The sequence below is a fragment of the Gobio gobio genome (genome assembly GCF_949357685.1).
Source record: "Gobio gobio genome assembly, chromosome: 3".
In the NCBI taxonomy this organism is placed as follows: domain Eukaryota; kingdom Metazoa; phylum Chordata; class Actinopteri; order Cypriniformes; family Gobionidae; genus Gobio; species Gobio gobio.
The window spans coordinates 2,925,331-2,940,330 of record NC_137099.1 but is presented as its reverse complement, the minus strand read 5'-3'; the positions used below and the strand labels follow the sequence as shown (position 1 = coordinate 2,940,330).

General features: G+C 37.4%; 1 protein-coding gene across 1 annotated transcript in view; it reads right to left on the bottom strand.

Moving 5' to 3' along the window:
* Positions 1-15,000, bottom strand: part of adamts5 (ADAM metallopeptidase with thrombospondin type 1 motif, 5 (aggrecanase-2)) — a gene marked incomplete at its 5' end in the record, with an annotated part of 48,813 nt that overhangs the window by 11,497 nt on the left and 22,316 nt on the right. The window contains 5 exons of the mRNA XM_079811646.1: positions 3,638-3,813; positions 6,339-6,522; positions 10,685-10,968; positions 13,445-13,612; positions 13,700-13,832. Coding sequence (XP_079667772.1) covers positions 3,638-3,813; positions 6,339-6,522; positions 10,685-10,968; positions 13,445-13,612; positions 13,700-13,832 — 945 coding nt within the window. The remainder of the gene's footprint in view (positions 1-3,637; positions 3,814-6,338; positions 6,523-10,684; positions 10,969-13,444; positions 13,613-13,699; positions 13,833-15,000) is intronic.

Sequence of the window (15,000 nt, the reverse complement as noted above, 5' to 3'; positions counted from 1 at the left end):
TTCACAGCAGAATCTCATGTCCAGGATCTGGATCTGTGGTGATCTGTGGTGATCTGAGGTGATCTGAGGTGATCTGAGGTGATCTGTGGTGATCTGAGGTGATCTGTGGTGATCTGTGGTGATCTGTGGTGATCTGAGGTGATCTGTGGTGATCTGAGGTGATCTGAGGTGATCTGTGGTGATCTGTGGTGATCTGAGGGGAACTGTGGTGATCTGAGGTGACCTGAGGTGATCTGAGGTGATCTGTGGTGATCTGTGGTGATCTGAGGTGAACTGTGGTGATCTGAGGTGACCTGAGGTGATCTGCGGTGACCTGAGGTGACCTGTGGTGATCTGTGGTGATCTGAGGTGATCTGTGGTGATCTGTGGTGATCTGTGGTGATCTGAGGTGATCTGTGGTGATCTGTGGTGATATCAGGTGATCTGAGGTGATCTGTGGTGATCTGTGGTGGTCTGTGGTGATCTGTGGTGATATCAGGTGATCTGAGGTGATCTGTGGTGATCTGTGGTGATCTGTGGTGATCTGTGGTGATCTGTGGTGGTCTGAGGTGATCTGTGGTGATCTGAGGTGATCTGTGGTGATCTGTGGTGATCTGAGGTGATCTGTGGTGATCTGTGGTGATATCAGGTGATCTGAGGTGATCTGTGGTGATCTGTGGTGATCTGTGGTGATCTGTGGTGGTCTGAGGTGATCTGTGGTGATCTGAGGTGATCTATGGTGATCTGTGGTGGTCTGAGGTGATCTGTGGTGATCTGAGGTGATCTGTGGTGATAGCAGGTGATCTGTGGTGATCTGTGGTGATCTGTGGTGGTCTGAGGTGATCTGTGGTGATCTGAGGTGATCTGAGGTGATCTGTGGTGATCTGTGGTGATCTGTGGTGATATGAGGTGATCTGAGGTGATCTGTGGTGATCTGTGGTGATCTGTGGTGGTCTGAGGTGATCTGAGGTGATCTGTGGTGATCTGTGGTGATCTGTGGTGATATCAGGTGATCTGAGGTGATCTGTGGTGATCTGTGGTGATCTGTGGTGATCTGTGGTGGTCTGAGGTGATCTGTGGTGATCTGAGGTGATCTGTGGTGATCTGTGGTGATCTGTGGTGATCTGAGGTGATCTGAGGTGATCTGTGGTGATCTGAGGTGATCTGTGGTGATCTGTGGTGATCTGTGGTGATCTGTGGTGATTTGTGTGTGGTGATCTGTGTGAGGTGATCTTCGGTGATCTGAGGTGATTTGTGTGTGGTGATCTGTGTGAGGTGATCTTCGGTGATCTGTGGTGATCTGTGGTGATCTGAGGTGATCTGTGGTGATCTGAGGTGATTTGTGTGTGGTGATCTGTGTGAGGTGATCTGTGGTGATCTGTGGTGATCTGAGATGATCTGAGGTGATCTGTGGTGGTCTGAGGTGATCTGAGGTGATCTGTGGTGGTCTGAGGTGATCTGTGGTGATCTGTGGTGATCTGAGGTGATCTGTGGTGATCTGTGGTGATCTGCGGTGATCTGTGGTGATCTGAGGTGATCTGTGGTGATCTGAGGGGATCTGTGGTGATCTGTGGTGATCTGAGGTGATCTGTGGTGATCTGTGGTGATCTGAGGTGATCTGTGGTGATCTGAGGTGATCTGTGGTGATCTGTGGTGATCTGAGGTGATCTGTGGTGATCTGTGGTGATCTGAGGTGATCTGTGGTGGTCTGTGGTGATCTGTGGTGATCTCAGGTGATCTGAGGTGATCTGTGGTGATCTGTGGTGATCTGAGGTGATCTGAGGTGATCTGTGGTGATCTGAGGTGATCTGTGGTGATCTGTGGTGATCTGAGGTGATCTGAGGTGATCTGTGGTGATCTGTGGTGATCTGAGGTGATCTGAGGTGATCTGTGGTGGTCTGAGGTGATCTGTGGTGATCTGTGGTGATCTGAGGTGATCTGAGGTGATCTGTGGTGATCTGTGGTGATCTGTGGTGGTCTGAGGTGATCTGTGGTGATCTGTGGTGGTCTGAGGTGATCTGTGGTGATCTGTGGTGATCTGAGGTGATCTGAGGTGATCTGTGGTGGTCTGAGGTGATCTGTGGTGATCTGTGGTGATCTGTGGTGATCTGAGGTGATCTGTGGTGATCTGAGGTGATCTGTGGTGATCTGTGGTGATCTGTGGTGATCTGAGGTGATCTGTGGTGATCTGAGGTGATCTGACGTGATCTGTGGTGATCTGTGGTGATCTGAGGTGATCTGTGGTGATCTGTGGTGATCTGAGGTGATCTGAGGTGATCTGTGGTGATCTGAGGTGATCTGTGGTGATCTGTGGTGATCTGAGGTGATCTGAGGTGATCTGTGGTGATCTGAGGTGATCTGAGGTGATCTGTGGTGATCTGTGGTGATCTGAGGTGATCTGTGGTGATCTGAGGTGATCTGAGGTGATCTGAGGTGATCTGTGGTGATCTGTGGTGATCTGAGGTGATCTGTGGTGATCTGTGGTGATCTGAGGTGATCTGTGGTGATCTGTGGTGATCTGAGGTGATCTGAGGTGATCTGTGTGTGGTGATCTGTGGTGATCTGTGGTGATCTGAGGTGGTCTGAGGTGATCTGTGGTGATCTGTGGTGATCTGAGGTGATCTGAGGTGATCTGTGGTGGTCTGAGGTGATCTGTGGTGATCTGTGGTGATCTGAGGTGATCTGTGGTGATCTGTGGTGATCTGAGGTGATCTGTGGTGATCTGAGGTGATCTGTGGTGATCTGTGGTGATCTGAGGTGATCTGTGGTGATCTGAGGTGATCTGTGGTGATATCAGGTGATCTGAGGTGATCTGAGGTGATCTGAGGTGATCTGTGTGTGGTGATCTGAGGTGATCTGAGGTGATCTGAGGTGATCTGAGGTGATCTGTGGTGATCTGAGGTGATCTGAGGTGATCTGAGGTGATCTGTGTGTGGTGATCTGTGGTGATCTGTGGTGATCTGAGGTGATCTGTGTGTGGTGATCTGTGGTGATCTGAGGTGATCTGTGTGTGGTGATCTGAGGTGATCTGAGGTGATCTGAGGTGATCTGTGTGTGGTGATCTGTGGTGATCTGAGGTGATCTGTGGTGATCTGTGTGTGGTGATCTGTGGTGATCTGTGGTGATCTGTGGTGATCTGAGGTGATCTGTGTGTGGTGATCTGAGGTGATCTGAGGTGATCTGTGTGTGGTGATCTGTGGTGATCTGAGGTGATCTGAGGTGATCTGTGTGTGGTGATCTGTGGTGATCTGAGGTGATCTGTGGTGATCTGTGGTGATCTGTGGTGATCTGAGGTGATCTGTGTGTGGTGATCTGAGGTGATCTGAGGTGATCTGAGGTGATCTGTGTGTGGTGATCTGTGGTGATCTGAGGTGATCTGTGGTGATCTGTGTGTGGTGATCTGTGGTGATCTGTGGTGATCTGTGGTGATCTGTGGTGATCTGTGTGTGGTGATCTGAGGTGATCTGAGGTGGTCTGAGGTGATCTGTGGTGATCTGTGGTGATCTGTGGTGATCTGAGGTGATCTGTGTGTGGTGATCTGTGGTGATCTGTGGTGATCTGAGGTGATCTGTGTGTGGTGATCTGAGGTGATCTGTGGTGATCTGAGGTGATCTGTGGTGATCTGTGGTGATCTGAGGTGATCTGAGGTCTCTCTCACCCTCTGTGCGAACACCACGTAGTATCCCGTCCCTTTGGCCCGGCAGGTGAGTTTGCACATGTCTTTGGGAAGGACGCCGGCGAACTTCGGCACCCATTCCACGAAGGTCTTGACTCCTTTAGGGTCCGTCTGAGGGCCGTTCCGCACCTCACACTGCTCCTGTCTAAAGCTCTTACCTGACACGGACACATGAAACACACTCTGAAGTTTCTCTCACACACAACGTTTGCTTTGCAGTGCTTTGTGCATTTAAATCACTTAGTTTATTTTTACAGTTTTTAATAAACATATTACCATATTTGTGTAGTTGACATAAAATGTGTCTAGAATGCTTTGCTGGTCTGAGCTGGTCTGAGCTGGTCTCCCGTCTGAACAGCGTAGACCAGCAAATCAGTTTAAATGTATCTCTGTAATAAAATGACAGCCATGACTGTCAATAATATTATTACATATATGTAATAATATATTTAATAATATATTCAAATTAACTGAAATAGAATATGGACTTTTTATTTATTTATTTATTTTAAATGAACAGAATTTTATAGTTTCTTATAAACAATAAAAGTGGTATTATTAAATATATTCTTATATTATTTATTAAGTTTATCTTTATTTATGTTTATCAAATGCCATGACTGACATTAATATGATTATATGTGTAGTTTTCATGAGCTCAAATTAATTGAAGGAGTATATAGAGTTCACATTTTTTTTTTTTTTTTAATAATTTTATTAATTCAAAAATGATTTGCTAATTTTTAATCATTTAAATATTAACAACAACAACAACAACAACAACAACAACAACAACAACAACAACAACAACAACAACAACAACAACAACAACAATATTATGAAATATATTACTCATTAATAATTTTTTATTTTATTATTTTGTTATTTTTGTATTATATTTTGTATTGTTTTATTATTTTTAAGTTTATCTTTATTAAAGTGCCATGACTGTAATTAATATTATTATATATGTCATTTTTCATTAACTTTTTTTATTAAATTATTATTATTTTAATTATTATAAAATATTATTTCGGTAATTTTCATGAGATCAAATTAATTAAAAAAATGGAATAAAGTTTTATTATTTTTTTACACGTTACATTTTTAATTATTTTTTTAATTAAATGTATCTTATTAAAGTGCCATTACTGTCATGACAAATAATATATTTAATAATATATAATCAAATTAACTGAAATAGTATATTTTAGTTATCTTTCAATTTTTTATTAATTTTATTCATTTATTAATTTTTAATGAACATAACTTTATAGTTTCTTATAAACAATAAAAGTGGTATTATTAAATACATTCTTATATTATTTATTACGTTTATCTTTATTTATGTTTATCAAGTGCCATGACTGACATTAATATGATTATATGTGTAGTTTTCATGAGCTCAAATTAATTGAAGGAGTATATAGTTTTATTATTTTTTATTAAGACACTTTTATTTATTTTTTTATCATAATTTTAATAAATGAAAAAATAATTTGCTATTTTTAACAACAACATCATGAAATATATTATTCTCATTAATACGTTCTTTGTTATTATTACAATTATTGTTTTAATCATTAATTAAATTTGATAAAATTATAAATTTTTTCATTATATTTTTTATTATTTTTAAGTTTATCTTTATTAAAGTGCCATGACTGTCATTAATATTATTATACATGTCATTTTTCATTAGCTTTTTTATTAAATTATTATTATTAATTATACATTAAATAAAAAATATTAACACATTTTGAATAGTTTAAATATTAACATTATGAAATATATTATTCTTATTAGTATTAAGTGTTTTAATCATTAAGTTACTTTCATTAAAGTGCAATGACCATAATTAATATTAATATTTGAGTTAAAAAAGCATATCTTAAAAGAAAAATCATGTTAGACTACAGGACCATTAAAATGCACTATTGATACAGCGATGATTCACAGCTTCTTTAGGTTATACATTCATATACTGTACATTTTAACCTAAAATCTCAATGCACACATTTTTTTTCTTACTTAGTATTTTTGTAGTATTCTAAAATAATCTGCCAATGGGGTAAGACAAATCATTTTAATTCAAACAGAAAACAATATTATTTTGCTTACCCCACTGGCAGATTATTTTGCTTATTTTAAGAAAAAACTCCCTTAATTTTGAGTTCTTTTTCCCCCAAAACAAGACAAAAACTTTTGCTTGTCTACACTCTTAAAAATAAAGGTTCTAAAATGGTTCTTTGGCGAAGTGTATGGTTCCATGAAGAACCTTTAATATCCAAAGAGCCTTTCCATTGCAGAAAAGGTTCTTTGTAGTGCAGAAAGGTTCTTTAGACTATAAAATGGTTAGAAAAAATGGTTCTTTAAAGAACCTTGCACAAAACGGTTCTTCAGGGAACCAAAAATTGTTCTTCTATGGCATCACTGTGAAAACCCCTTTTTGGTTCTTCTTGGCACCTTTATTTTTAAGGGTGTAGTAAATGCTTCTTAATGTAAGATTTTTTTAGATATTTGGACTGAAAACAAGACAAAAATACTAAGTAAGAAAAGCCTTTTTTGCAGTGCATCAATTACCTATTTATGATAATTTTTTCTCGACTGTCATATTGCATAAACTCATTCCCATGCATTCTGTGATCTGTAAGGGATGATGTGTGTATCTGAGGACACTCACTGGCTGATGGGCATGGCGTGACGCTACAGGACCTGTAGACGGCTCTCTTTCCCGTGCAGTAGCGGCCGTTGTTTCGGGGAGGAGGGTTGTTGCAGAGACGATGAGCAAACTGGACGCCGCCTCCGCACGAGCGGGAACACGAACCCCACGGACCCCAGGAGCTCCAGCTGCCGTGGTTAGACGTCTGCCAGACGGACCGATAGAGAGTTACAACGGGGCATAAGCAGACACACATACAACACAAACAGACTCATTCACCGCTAACAGGGCAATAGAGTGTTCTTTCAAAGTTATGAACCCTTAAACTCGGGTCTTTATCGACCCGGGACGTCATTCACTTCCTATTTTTTACAGTTAGACATCAACCTTCTTAAAGCGTTAGTTCACCCAAAAATGAAAATTCTGTCATTAATTACTCACCCTTATGTCGTTCGACACCCGTAAGATATTCGGAACACATTTAAGATATTTTAGTGTAAAGCTGATGCTGAGAAAGGCTTCAGATTGGCCTCCATTGGCATTCAGTACATTTACACTCACAAGACCCATAAAAGGCACTAAAAACGTCGTTACAAAGTCCATCTCACCACAGTGACTCTACAATAATTTTACGATGCGACGACAATAGTTTTTGTGCGCATAAAAAATCAAAATAACACCTTTATCCAACTTGTTCTTGTCTTCCGTGTGTGTCTCCACGACGCATGCGTGAGAATATGACGCAGATCCGGCGTTCGGACACATGACCCAGAAGAGATTTGTTTACAAGCAGAGGAAGACGTGCGTATCTCAGCTGTTGAATTCTACATTGATCGTGCTTTAGGTCTCGGCGTAGTTCTCAAAATGGGGCTTAAGTGTGCATTTCATGGATTCCCGAACGCTGGATCTGTGTCATATTCTCGCGCATGCGTCGTGGCTAGCGAGATTATCGAATCTCCAATGACTCAATAAGTGCAATTCATGTTTATTCCTCAAGGTGGCGATGTCTGATACACAATGATAACAAAGATTCACTCATTATAAAATACAAGAGCACACTGGTAAAACTTAAAATGACTCAATTACTCAAATATTCGTGCGACTGATGGTGGATCTGGTAAGAAGCTGCCAGAGATCAAAATATTGATTATGAAGACGTTGAAAATGATAGTTTTGAGAATATATGGTTGAGATATTAAATGAGCTCTGATGAGGAAAGTGATGATGGGGAAAATAATCTGCTCAAATTGAACCCTTCTACGTTACAAAAGATGTGCATAATTTTCTTCTTTTTGAATTGTTATTAAAATATCAGTAGATATTTATAATATTGCGGCGTTTAGTGTTAGATATAGATCTGGGTCGGCGAATATGTAATATTGATTGGCGAAACATTAATGCATTTAAGGGTTAATAACATTATTTATACATCACTCATGGAACCGTTCTAGTTGGACATTCGTTTAATGTTTTTTAAATGTTACTATTTGTTTGGGAATGATCAGAGAACTTTCAAATGTAACGTTCTCATAACGAATGATCAAACGGAATGTTTCTGTGACATCACTAACCCTAACATTTACATAACCCCGCCCCCGGGAACATGTGGAGAAGAGGAAGAGTTGCTGTATTCTTTCACATTTATTGATACAGTACGAACACAAACGCAATAGCGTGTCATAAAGCGAGATGTCATCATCAGTTATAACCGTAATTACACTGAACTATCCCTGTTCTCTCTTCATCAGCAGATATTCTCTGGCTCATCTTACCCCACACCAGCGCTTTACAGATTATCATGACAGAATATGCTAATCAATGCCTGAAGATGGTTAACTCATAAACTCATCATCTATCCCTTCAGAAGCGTCCTGTCTCGTTCTACATGTCGTCTCTTCATCATTGTCCGACTCATCTGAGCTGCTAACATGAGTTCTTGAAGCTCCACCCTCTTCTTGAATGTGGGCGGGGAGCAGCTGCTCATTTGCATTTAAAGGGACACACACAAAAACGGCGCATTTTTGCTCACCCTCAAAAAGTAACAATTTTAACATGCTATAAAAATGATCTGTGGGGTATTCTGAGCTAAAACTACACACACACACACACACACACACACACACACACACACACACACACACACACACACACACACACACACACACACACACACACACACACACACACACACACACACACACACACACACACACACACACACACACACACACACACACACACACACACACACACACACACACACACACTATAGGACTGTTAGCTGTGCTGTTCTTTACCATCTTGTGAATTCAGGGACATGAATGGGCAGAAATGGGGCAGAAGCGAGTGTTTTATGTAAAAGTTTGAGCACATCCATTCACCGACTGGCAGTAAACAAACCCAAAACACCCGAAACGAGCGAGAAACCTGAACACTGGACATTCAGCGAGAGGAAGGGTGTGTGAAAGAGACAGCAGAACCGCATTTCCGCCTCACTTCATGCGACAAACAAACACGCATGCATCGCACAAGGGGAACATTCTTCACCGGGACCAAAATGAGTCCCTAAAACACTTAATGACCTCGGAGACGCGGATAAAAATACCCGGACCGGCCGGCCAGCCGAGAGGATGGGAAATTCCTGCCGGTTAAACGTGTTTGATACTAATCTAGTTACCTCAGAACAGCCTGATACACGAGGATAACAGAGTTAAGAGAGGAAGGGCTAATCAAATGAATCTTTTTATCCAGCAAGGACGCAGCCTTGGTGAGCTCAAACATGTGACTCAAGCATCAAAAGCACCACTTCTTCTCAGTAGTGTGAAGCTATTCTGAAGGTGAACATCTGATAAACAGAAGAGGAATCAATATGATGAAGCGAGGGAGAGAGAGAGAGATCGATCGGCGTGTCTGAAGAACTGCAGGAATTCCTCACTGAAACACAGAGACCGCAGAACTCATTGAAACCTGAGATATCTGATGTTTATTATGTGAACCGGTGAGAGAGATCAATCTTTTAAAGCTCAGAGAAACACTGGAAACCAGATGGATTACAGCACGGGTGTGGTTAAAACAGACCAACCAATAAACAAGCCACAGTTGTTTAGAGACATAACAGGACGAAGAGCAATAGAAGCAAGACAAGCAGCTTTATTTTCATTGTCCCTATTCTACTAACTATAAGCTACCACATGTCAACTCACACAGAGTATTAGTAGACTGTCAGGTTAGGGTTAGTAGAATAAGTTGACAATCAGTCTTATTTTAATAATGTATTAGTAAATTATGAAAGTAACATTTACTAACAAATGTATGTGGGACTGATTTTCTCAAAATACGGTTGGTAAATAAGAGGGACTGATGACGTCAGCTGAGAGTAAAGTCCATCGAAATATCATCTAGACAAACTTTGTTGAAAGTAGGTTTTAAGTTTAAAAGCTTTAAAAACGTGAAATTTGAAGCAGTTTTAAGTTTGAAAAAGTTCTTAAAAGCTTTACGTTTGAAGGTTTTAAGTTTGAAGGTTTTAAATTTGAAATAGTTTTAAAAGCTTTACATTTGAAAGTTTTACGTTTGAAATAGTTTAAACATTTTTAAGTTTAGGGGTTTTACATTTGAAATAATTTTAAAAACGTACATTTTGAAGGTTTTAAGTTTTAAAAGCTTTAAGCTTAAATCGTTTTTAAAATCTTTACATTTAAAGCAGCTTTAAGTTTGAAATAGTTTTAAAAGCTTTAAGTTTGAAGGTTAAGTTTGAAATAGTTTTAAAAGCTTTAAGTTTGAAAGTTTTACGTTTGAAATTTTTTAAATTTTAAGTTTAACGGGTTTACATTTGAAATAATTTAAAAAACTTAAATTTTGAAGGTTTTAAGTTAAAAAAAATAGTTTTAAAAGCTTTAAGTTTGAAATGTTTAAGTTTGAAATTGTTTTAAAAGCTTTCATTTTGAAGGTTTTATATTTGAAATCGTTTTTAAAATTTTAAGTTTAAGGATTTTACGTTTGAAATAGTTAAAAAAACTTTAAGTTTAAATAGTTTTTAAAATCTTTACATTTAAAGCAGTTTTAAGTTTGAAATGGTTTTAAAAGCTTTAAGTTTAAATAGTTTTTAAAATCTTTACATTTAAAGCAGTTTTAAGTTTTAAATAGTTTTAAAAGCTTTGAGTTTGAAAGTTTTAAGTTTGATATAACGTTTAAAGCTTGAAGTTTGAAAGTTTAATTAAAAAAATAGATTTTAAAGCATGAAGTTTAAAATAGTTGTAAAAACTTAAATTTTGAAGGTTTTAAGTTTGAAATAGTATTTAAAGCTTTGAGTTTGAGATCATGAAGGTCATTTTTACCTTCACAGCATCACCTCTGAGCTCTGGTCTTACCGAGTAGTGTCTCTTTCGGGTCTTGTCCACACATTTCCCCTGCAGACAGATTCTTCCCTTCCCGCACGGCGTTCCCTCAACAGCGGGCAGTTTTTTGGTCAGACACACCATCTGGCCCTTCCTGATGACGGCACACCACAGGCGGGCGCACACGTCCATCCCGGGACACACAGTGTACTCGGGTCCGAAGGCTAAACGGCACTGCTGCACGGCATCATAACTCTGACCGGGAAGCTCCTCGGGGCCCAGGAGAGGCAGACGAGGGACGTCCAGCAAACACTCGGCTACAGACACACACGACGAGAGGAAGATGTGAGGAAAGTGCACAGGTCAATATAGTGATTTTTATAATGTCATGAAAACAATAATAGTACAGAAAAAATACTAGATTAAGACTCAACCAGCTCAAACTCAACACTGACCAACATAAAGTTAGAAATTAAACATGAAATGCAATTTTCAACCCTTTTAAGAAGCACAATGTGCCATGATTTCCAGATCATTACTGCATGAACAGCTAACAATAAGCAGTATTAGAAAATCAAGATCCATGAAATCTTGAATCTGATCCTATCGGATTGAAGTTTTTAAGTTTGAAATAGTTTTAAAAGATTTAAGTTTGAAAGTTTTAAGTTTGAAATAGTTTTAAAATGCTTTAAGTTTGAAATAGTTTTAAATGCTTTAAGTTTGAAGGTTAAGTTTGAAATAGTTTGAAATGTTTTAAGTTTGAAATAGTTTTAAATGCTTTAAGTTTGAAGGTTTTAAGTTTGAACATGTTTTTAAAAGCTTTCCGTTTAAAGCAGTTTTAAGTTTGAAATAATTTTAAAAACTTTAAGTTTGAAGGTTTTAAGTTTCAAATAGTTTAAGTTTGAAGGTTTTAAGTTTGAAATAGTTTAAAAACTTACATTTTGAAGGTTTTAAGTTTGATATAACGTTTAAAGCTTGAAGTTGGAGAGTAAAAAAAAAATGTATAGATTAAACCGAGAAATAAAACATGAAATGCAATTTTCAACCCATTTAAGAAGCACAATGTGCCATGATTTCCAGATCATTACTGCATGAACAGCAAAAAATAAGCAGTATCAGAAAATCAAGATCCATGAAATCTCGAATCTGATCCTATCAAGTTTGAAATAGTTTTAAATGCTTTAAGTTTGAAAGTTACGTTTGAAATAGTTTTAAATGTTTTAAGTTTGAAATAGTTTTGAATGTTTTAAGTTTGAAATAGTTTTGAATGTTTTAAGTTTGAAATAGTTTTAAATGTTTTAAGTTTGAAATAGTTTTGAATGTTTTAAGTTTGAAGGTTAAGTTTGAAATAGTTTTAAATGTTTTAAGTTTGAAATAGTTTTAAATGTTTTAAGTTTGAAGGATAAGTTTGAAATAGTTTTAAATGTTTTAAGTTTTAAATAGTTTTAAATGTTTTAAGTTTTAAATTGTTTTAAATGCTTTAAGTTTGAAGGTTTTAAGTTTGAAAATGTTTTTAAAAGCTTTCCGTTTAAAGCAGTTTTAAGTTTGAAATAGTTTTAAAAACTTTAAGTTTGAAGGTTAAGTTTGAAATAGTTTTAAAAACTTACATTTTGAAGGTTTTAAGTTTGAAATAGTTTTAAAAACTGTAAGTTTGAAGGTTTTAAGTTTGATATAACGTTTAAAGCTTGAAGTTGGAAAGTAAAAAAAAAAATGTATAGATTAAACCGAGAAATTAAACCTGAAATGCAATTTTCAACCCATTTAAGAAGCACAATGTGCCATGATTTCCAGATCATTACTGCATGAACAGCAAAAAATACGCAGTATCAGAAAATCAAGATCCATGAAATCTCAAATCTGATCCTATCGGATCCTATTTTTAAGTTTGAAATAGTTTTAAAAGCTTTAAGTTTGAAAGTTTTAAGTTTGAAACAGTTTTGAAATGCTTTAAGTTTGAAATAGTTTTAATGCTTTAAGTTTGAAAGTTAAGTTTGAAATAGTTTTAAATGTTTTAAGTTTGAAATAGTTTTTAAAATGCTTTAAGTTTGAATGTTTTAAGTTTGAAAATGTTTTTAAAAGCTTTACATTTAAAGCAGTTTTAAGTTTAGTTTTAAAAACTTAAAGTTTGAAGGTTTTAAGTTTGAAATAGTTTAAGTTTGAAGGTTTTAAGTTTGAACTAGTTTTAAAAACTGTAAGTTTGAAGGTTTTAAGTTTGATATAACGTCTCAAGCTTGAAGTTGGAAAGTTAAAAAAATGTTTTATAGATTAAACTGAGAAATTAAACATGAAATGCAATTTTCAACCCATTTCAGAAGCACAATGTGCCATGATTTCCAGATCATTACTGCATGAACAGTAAAAAATAAGCAGTATCAGAAAATCAAGATCCATGAAATCTCGAATCTGATCCTATCGGATTGAAGTTTTAAAGTTTGAAATAGTTTTAAAAGCTTTTAGTTTGAAAGTTTTAAGTTTGAAATAGTTTTAAAAACTTTAATTTTGAAGGTTTTAAGTTTGAAATAGTTTTAAAAACTGTAAGGTTGAAGGTTTTAAGTTCAATATAACATTTAAAGCTTGAAGTTGGAAAGTTAAAAAAAGATTAAACAGAGAAATTAAACATGAAATGCAATTTTCAACCCATTTAAGAAGCACAATGTGCCATGATTTCAAGATCATTACTGCATGAACTGCAAAAAATAAGCAGTATCAGAAAATCAAGATCCATGAAATCTCGAATCTGATCCTATCGGATTGAAATAGTAACCATTACCATGACATATGGTCGTTTCTCACCGTTGCCGTCGTCGAAGAAGTCCGTGATGGTGGCGGACGTGCAGCGGCTCCAGGGTTTGGACGCGTCGATGGAGGTCAGGATGGACGACATCAGCCGCTTGTCCTCAGTGGAGCCGAAGCGCTCCTCGCAGAACTTCGAGTCATCATGGGACAGACCCAGCAGATGCCCTGCACACACACAGGAAGTGATGTCATCAAGGTGTTTGTGCATGCAGGTGGATTGTTCATATGTCATGTGTGTGTGCGTGTCTGTACCGATCTCATGTGCCACGGTAAACGCCGCGTGCAGGCCGTCGTCCTCGATGATGGCGCAGCTCCGCTCCGGAGAACAAACGGTGCCCACGTCAGCCATGCCCAGAGTGTCACACGAGTGATGGCCGCATAGATCCTGAAAACACACACACTTGCTCATCAATACCAGTTCAACCTCTCAGACTGTGTGTGTGTGTCCGTCCACACTGTTTCAAGCACATGCGTATAAAAGTATTATGTTTTATTAACCCTTAACTGTCACCCCCCTTTTTGAGAATACACATGAAAATGCACTATTCAAACTTAAAGGGCTGTAATTCAAGAACGCTTTGGAATATAGACCTTTTAAAGCAGACACTCGGCAGATTATTGCTGAAGTGAAAGAAATTCAGAATATGAAAGTATGAAAAAGTCTAAATTTACTGTAAATAAAAAATATTGTACTAAATATTTTTTATTTTATATATAATATATATTTTACAAAAATGTTTTAATCTAAAATTACTATAAAATCAAAGCCATATGTCTAACCAAGTTGTGTTCCAAATTTGATTTTGTTTAGGCGCTGTACCACAAACAGGCACCGGGTGTCATTGAAATTCCATTGATTGTTTTTTTTATGCATTTTTCTGTAAATTTCTGACCCAATATCACTTCCATCAATAAACAGTCACCAAATATGGAACCTTGAGACTCAGACCTTTCCGACGATATGTGTTTTGTCAAGATTAGAAAAGATTTTGATTATAAAGTAGTTCAAATAAATGTTGTAATATGAAACATGACACCGCCCACTAGGGGGAGGAGCCCGCTGGAAGAATTTAAAGTACCATTTCCATGGCAACGCAACGTCCAATTTCAAAACGGTTTGAACAGGATGAATTTTGAGTTTGTAAGCTTTCCAATGATCCCTAATTTATGATAATAACTCAAATATATGATACAAAAAAAAGGTGATCAAAAAAAGAGTGGGACGGTGCCTAGATCAGAGATGGAAAGACCATTTAATTCTCAAACAGGCATTTTACTGAGGAAATATATGTTTAAAGCTTTTTAACAGTTATCGAGGTTGAGCCAAGAGCTTAGGACTAGTTCACGAAAGTAGTTTTTTTAAATAATCTCCAATATTTAACGAACGGTTTGATTGACAGCGGCGGTCCTAGAGGCAAAAGTGCTCAGAATGAGGAGTTCTACCATATGGTGTGAATGTCGTTGGCGTGTGCGAACAGTCACGTGATACACAATCATTTACTCATGTGAAAAACACGAAGGCGCTTCCGGTGGCCTCAAGAGCCGTGAGTCAA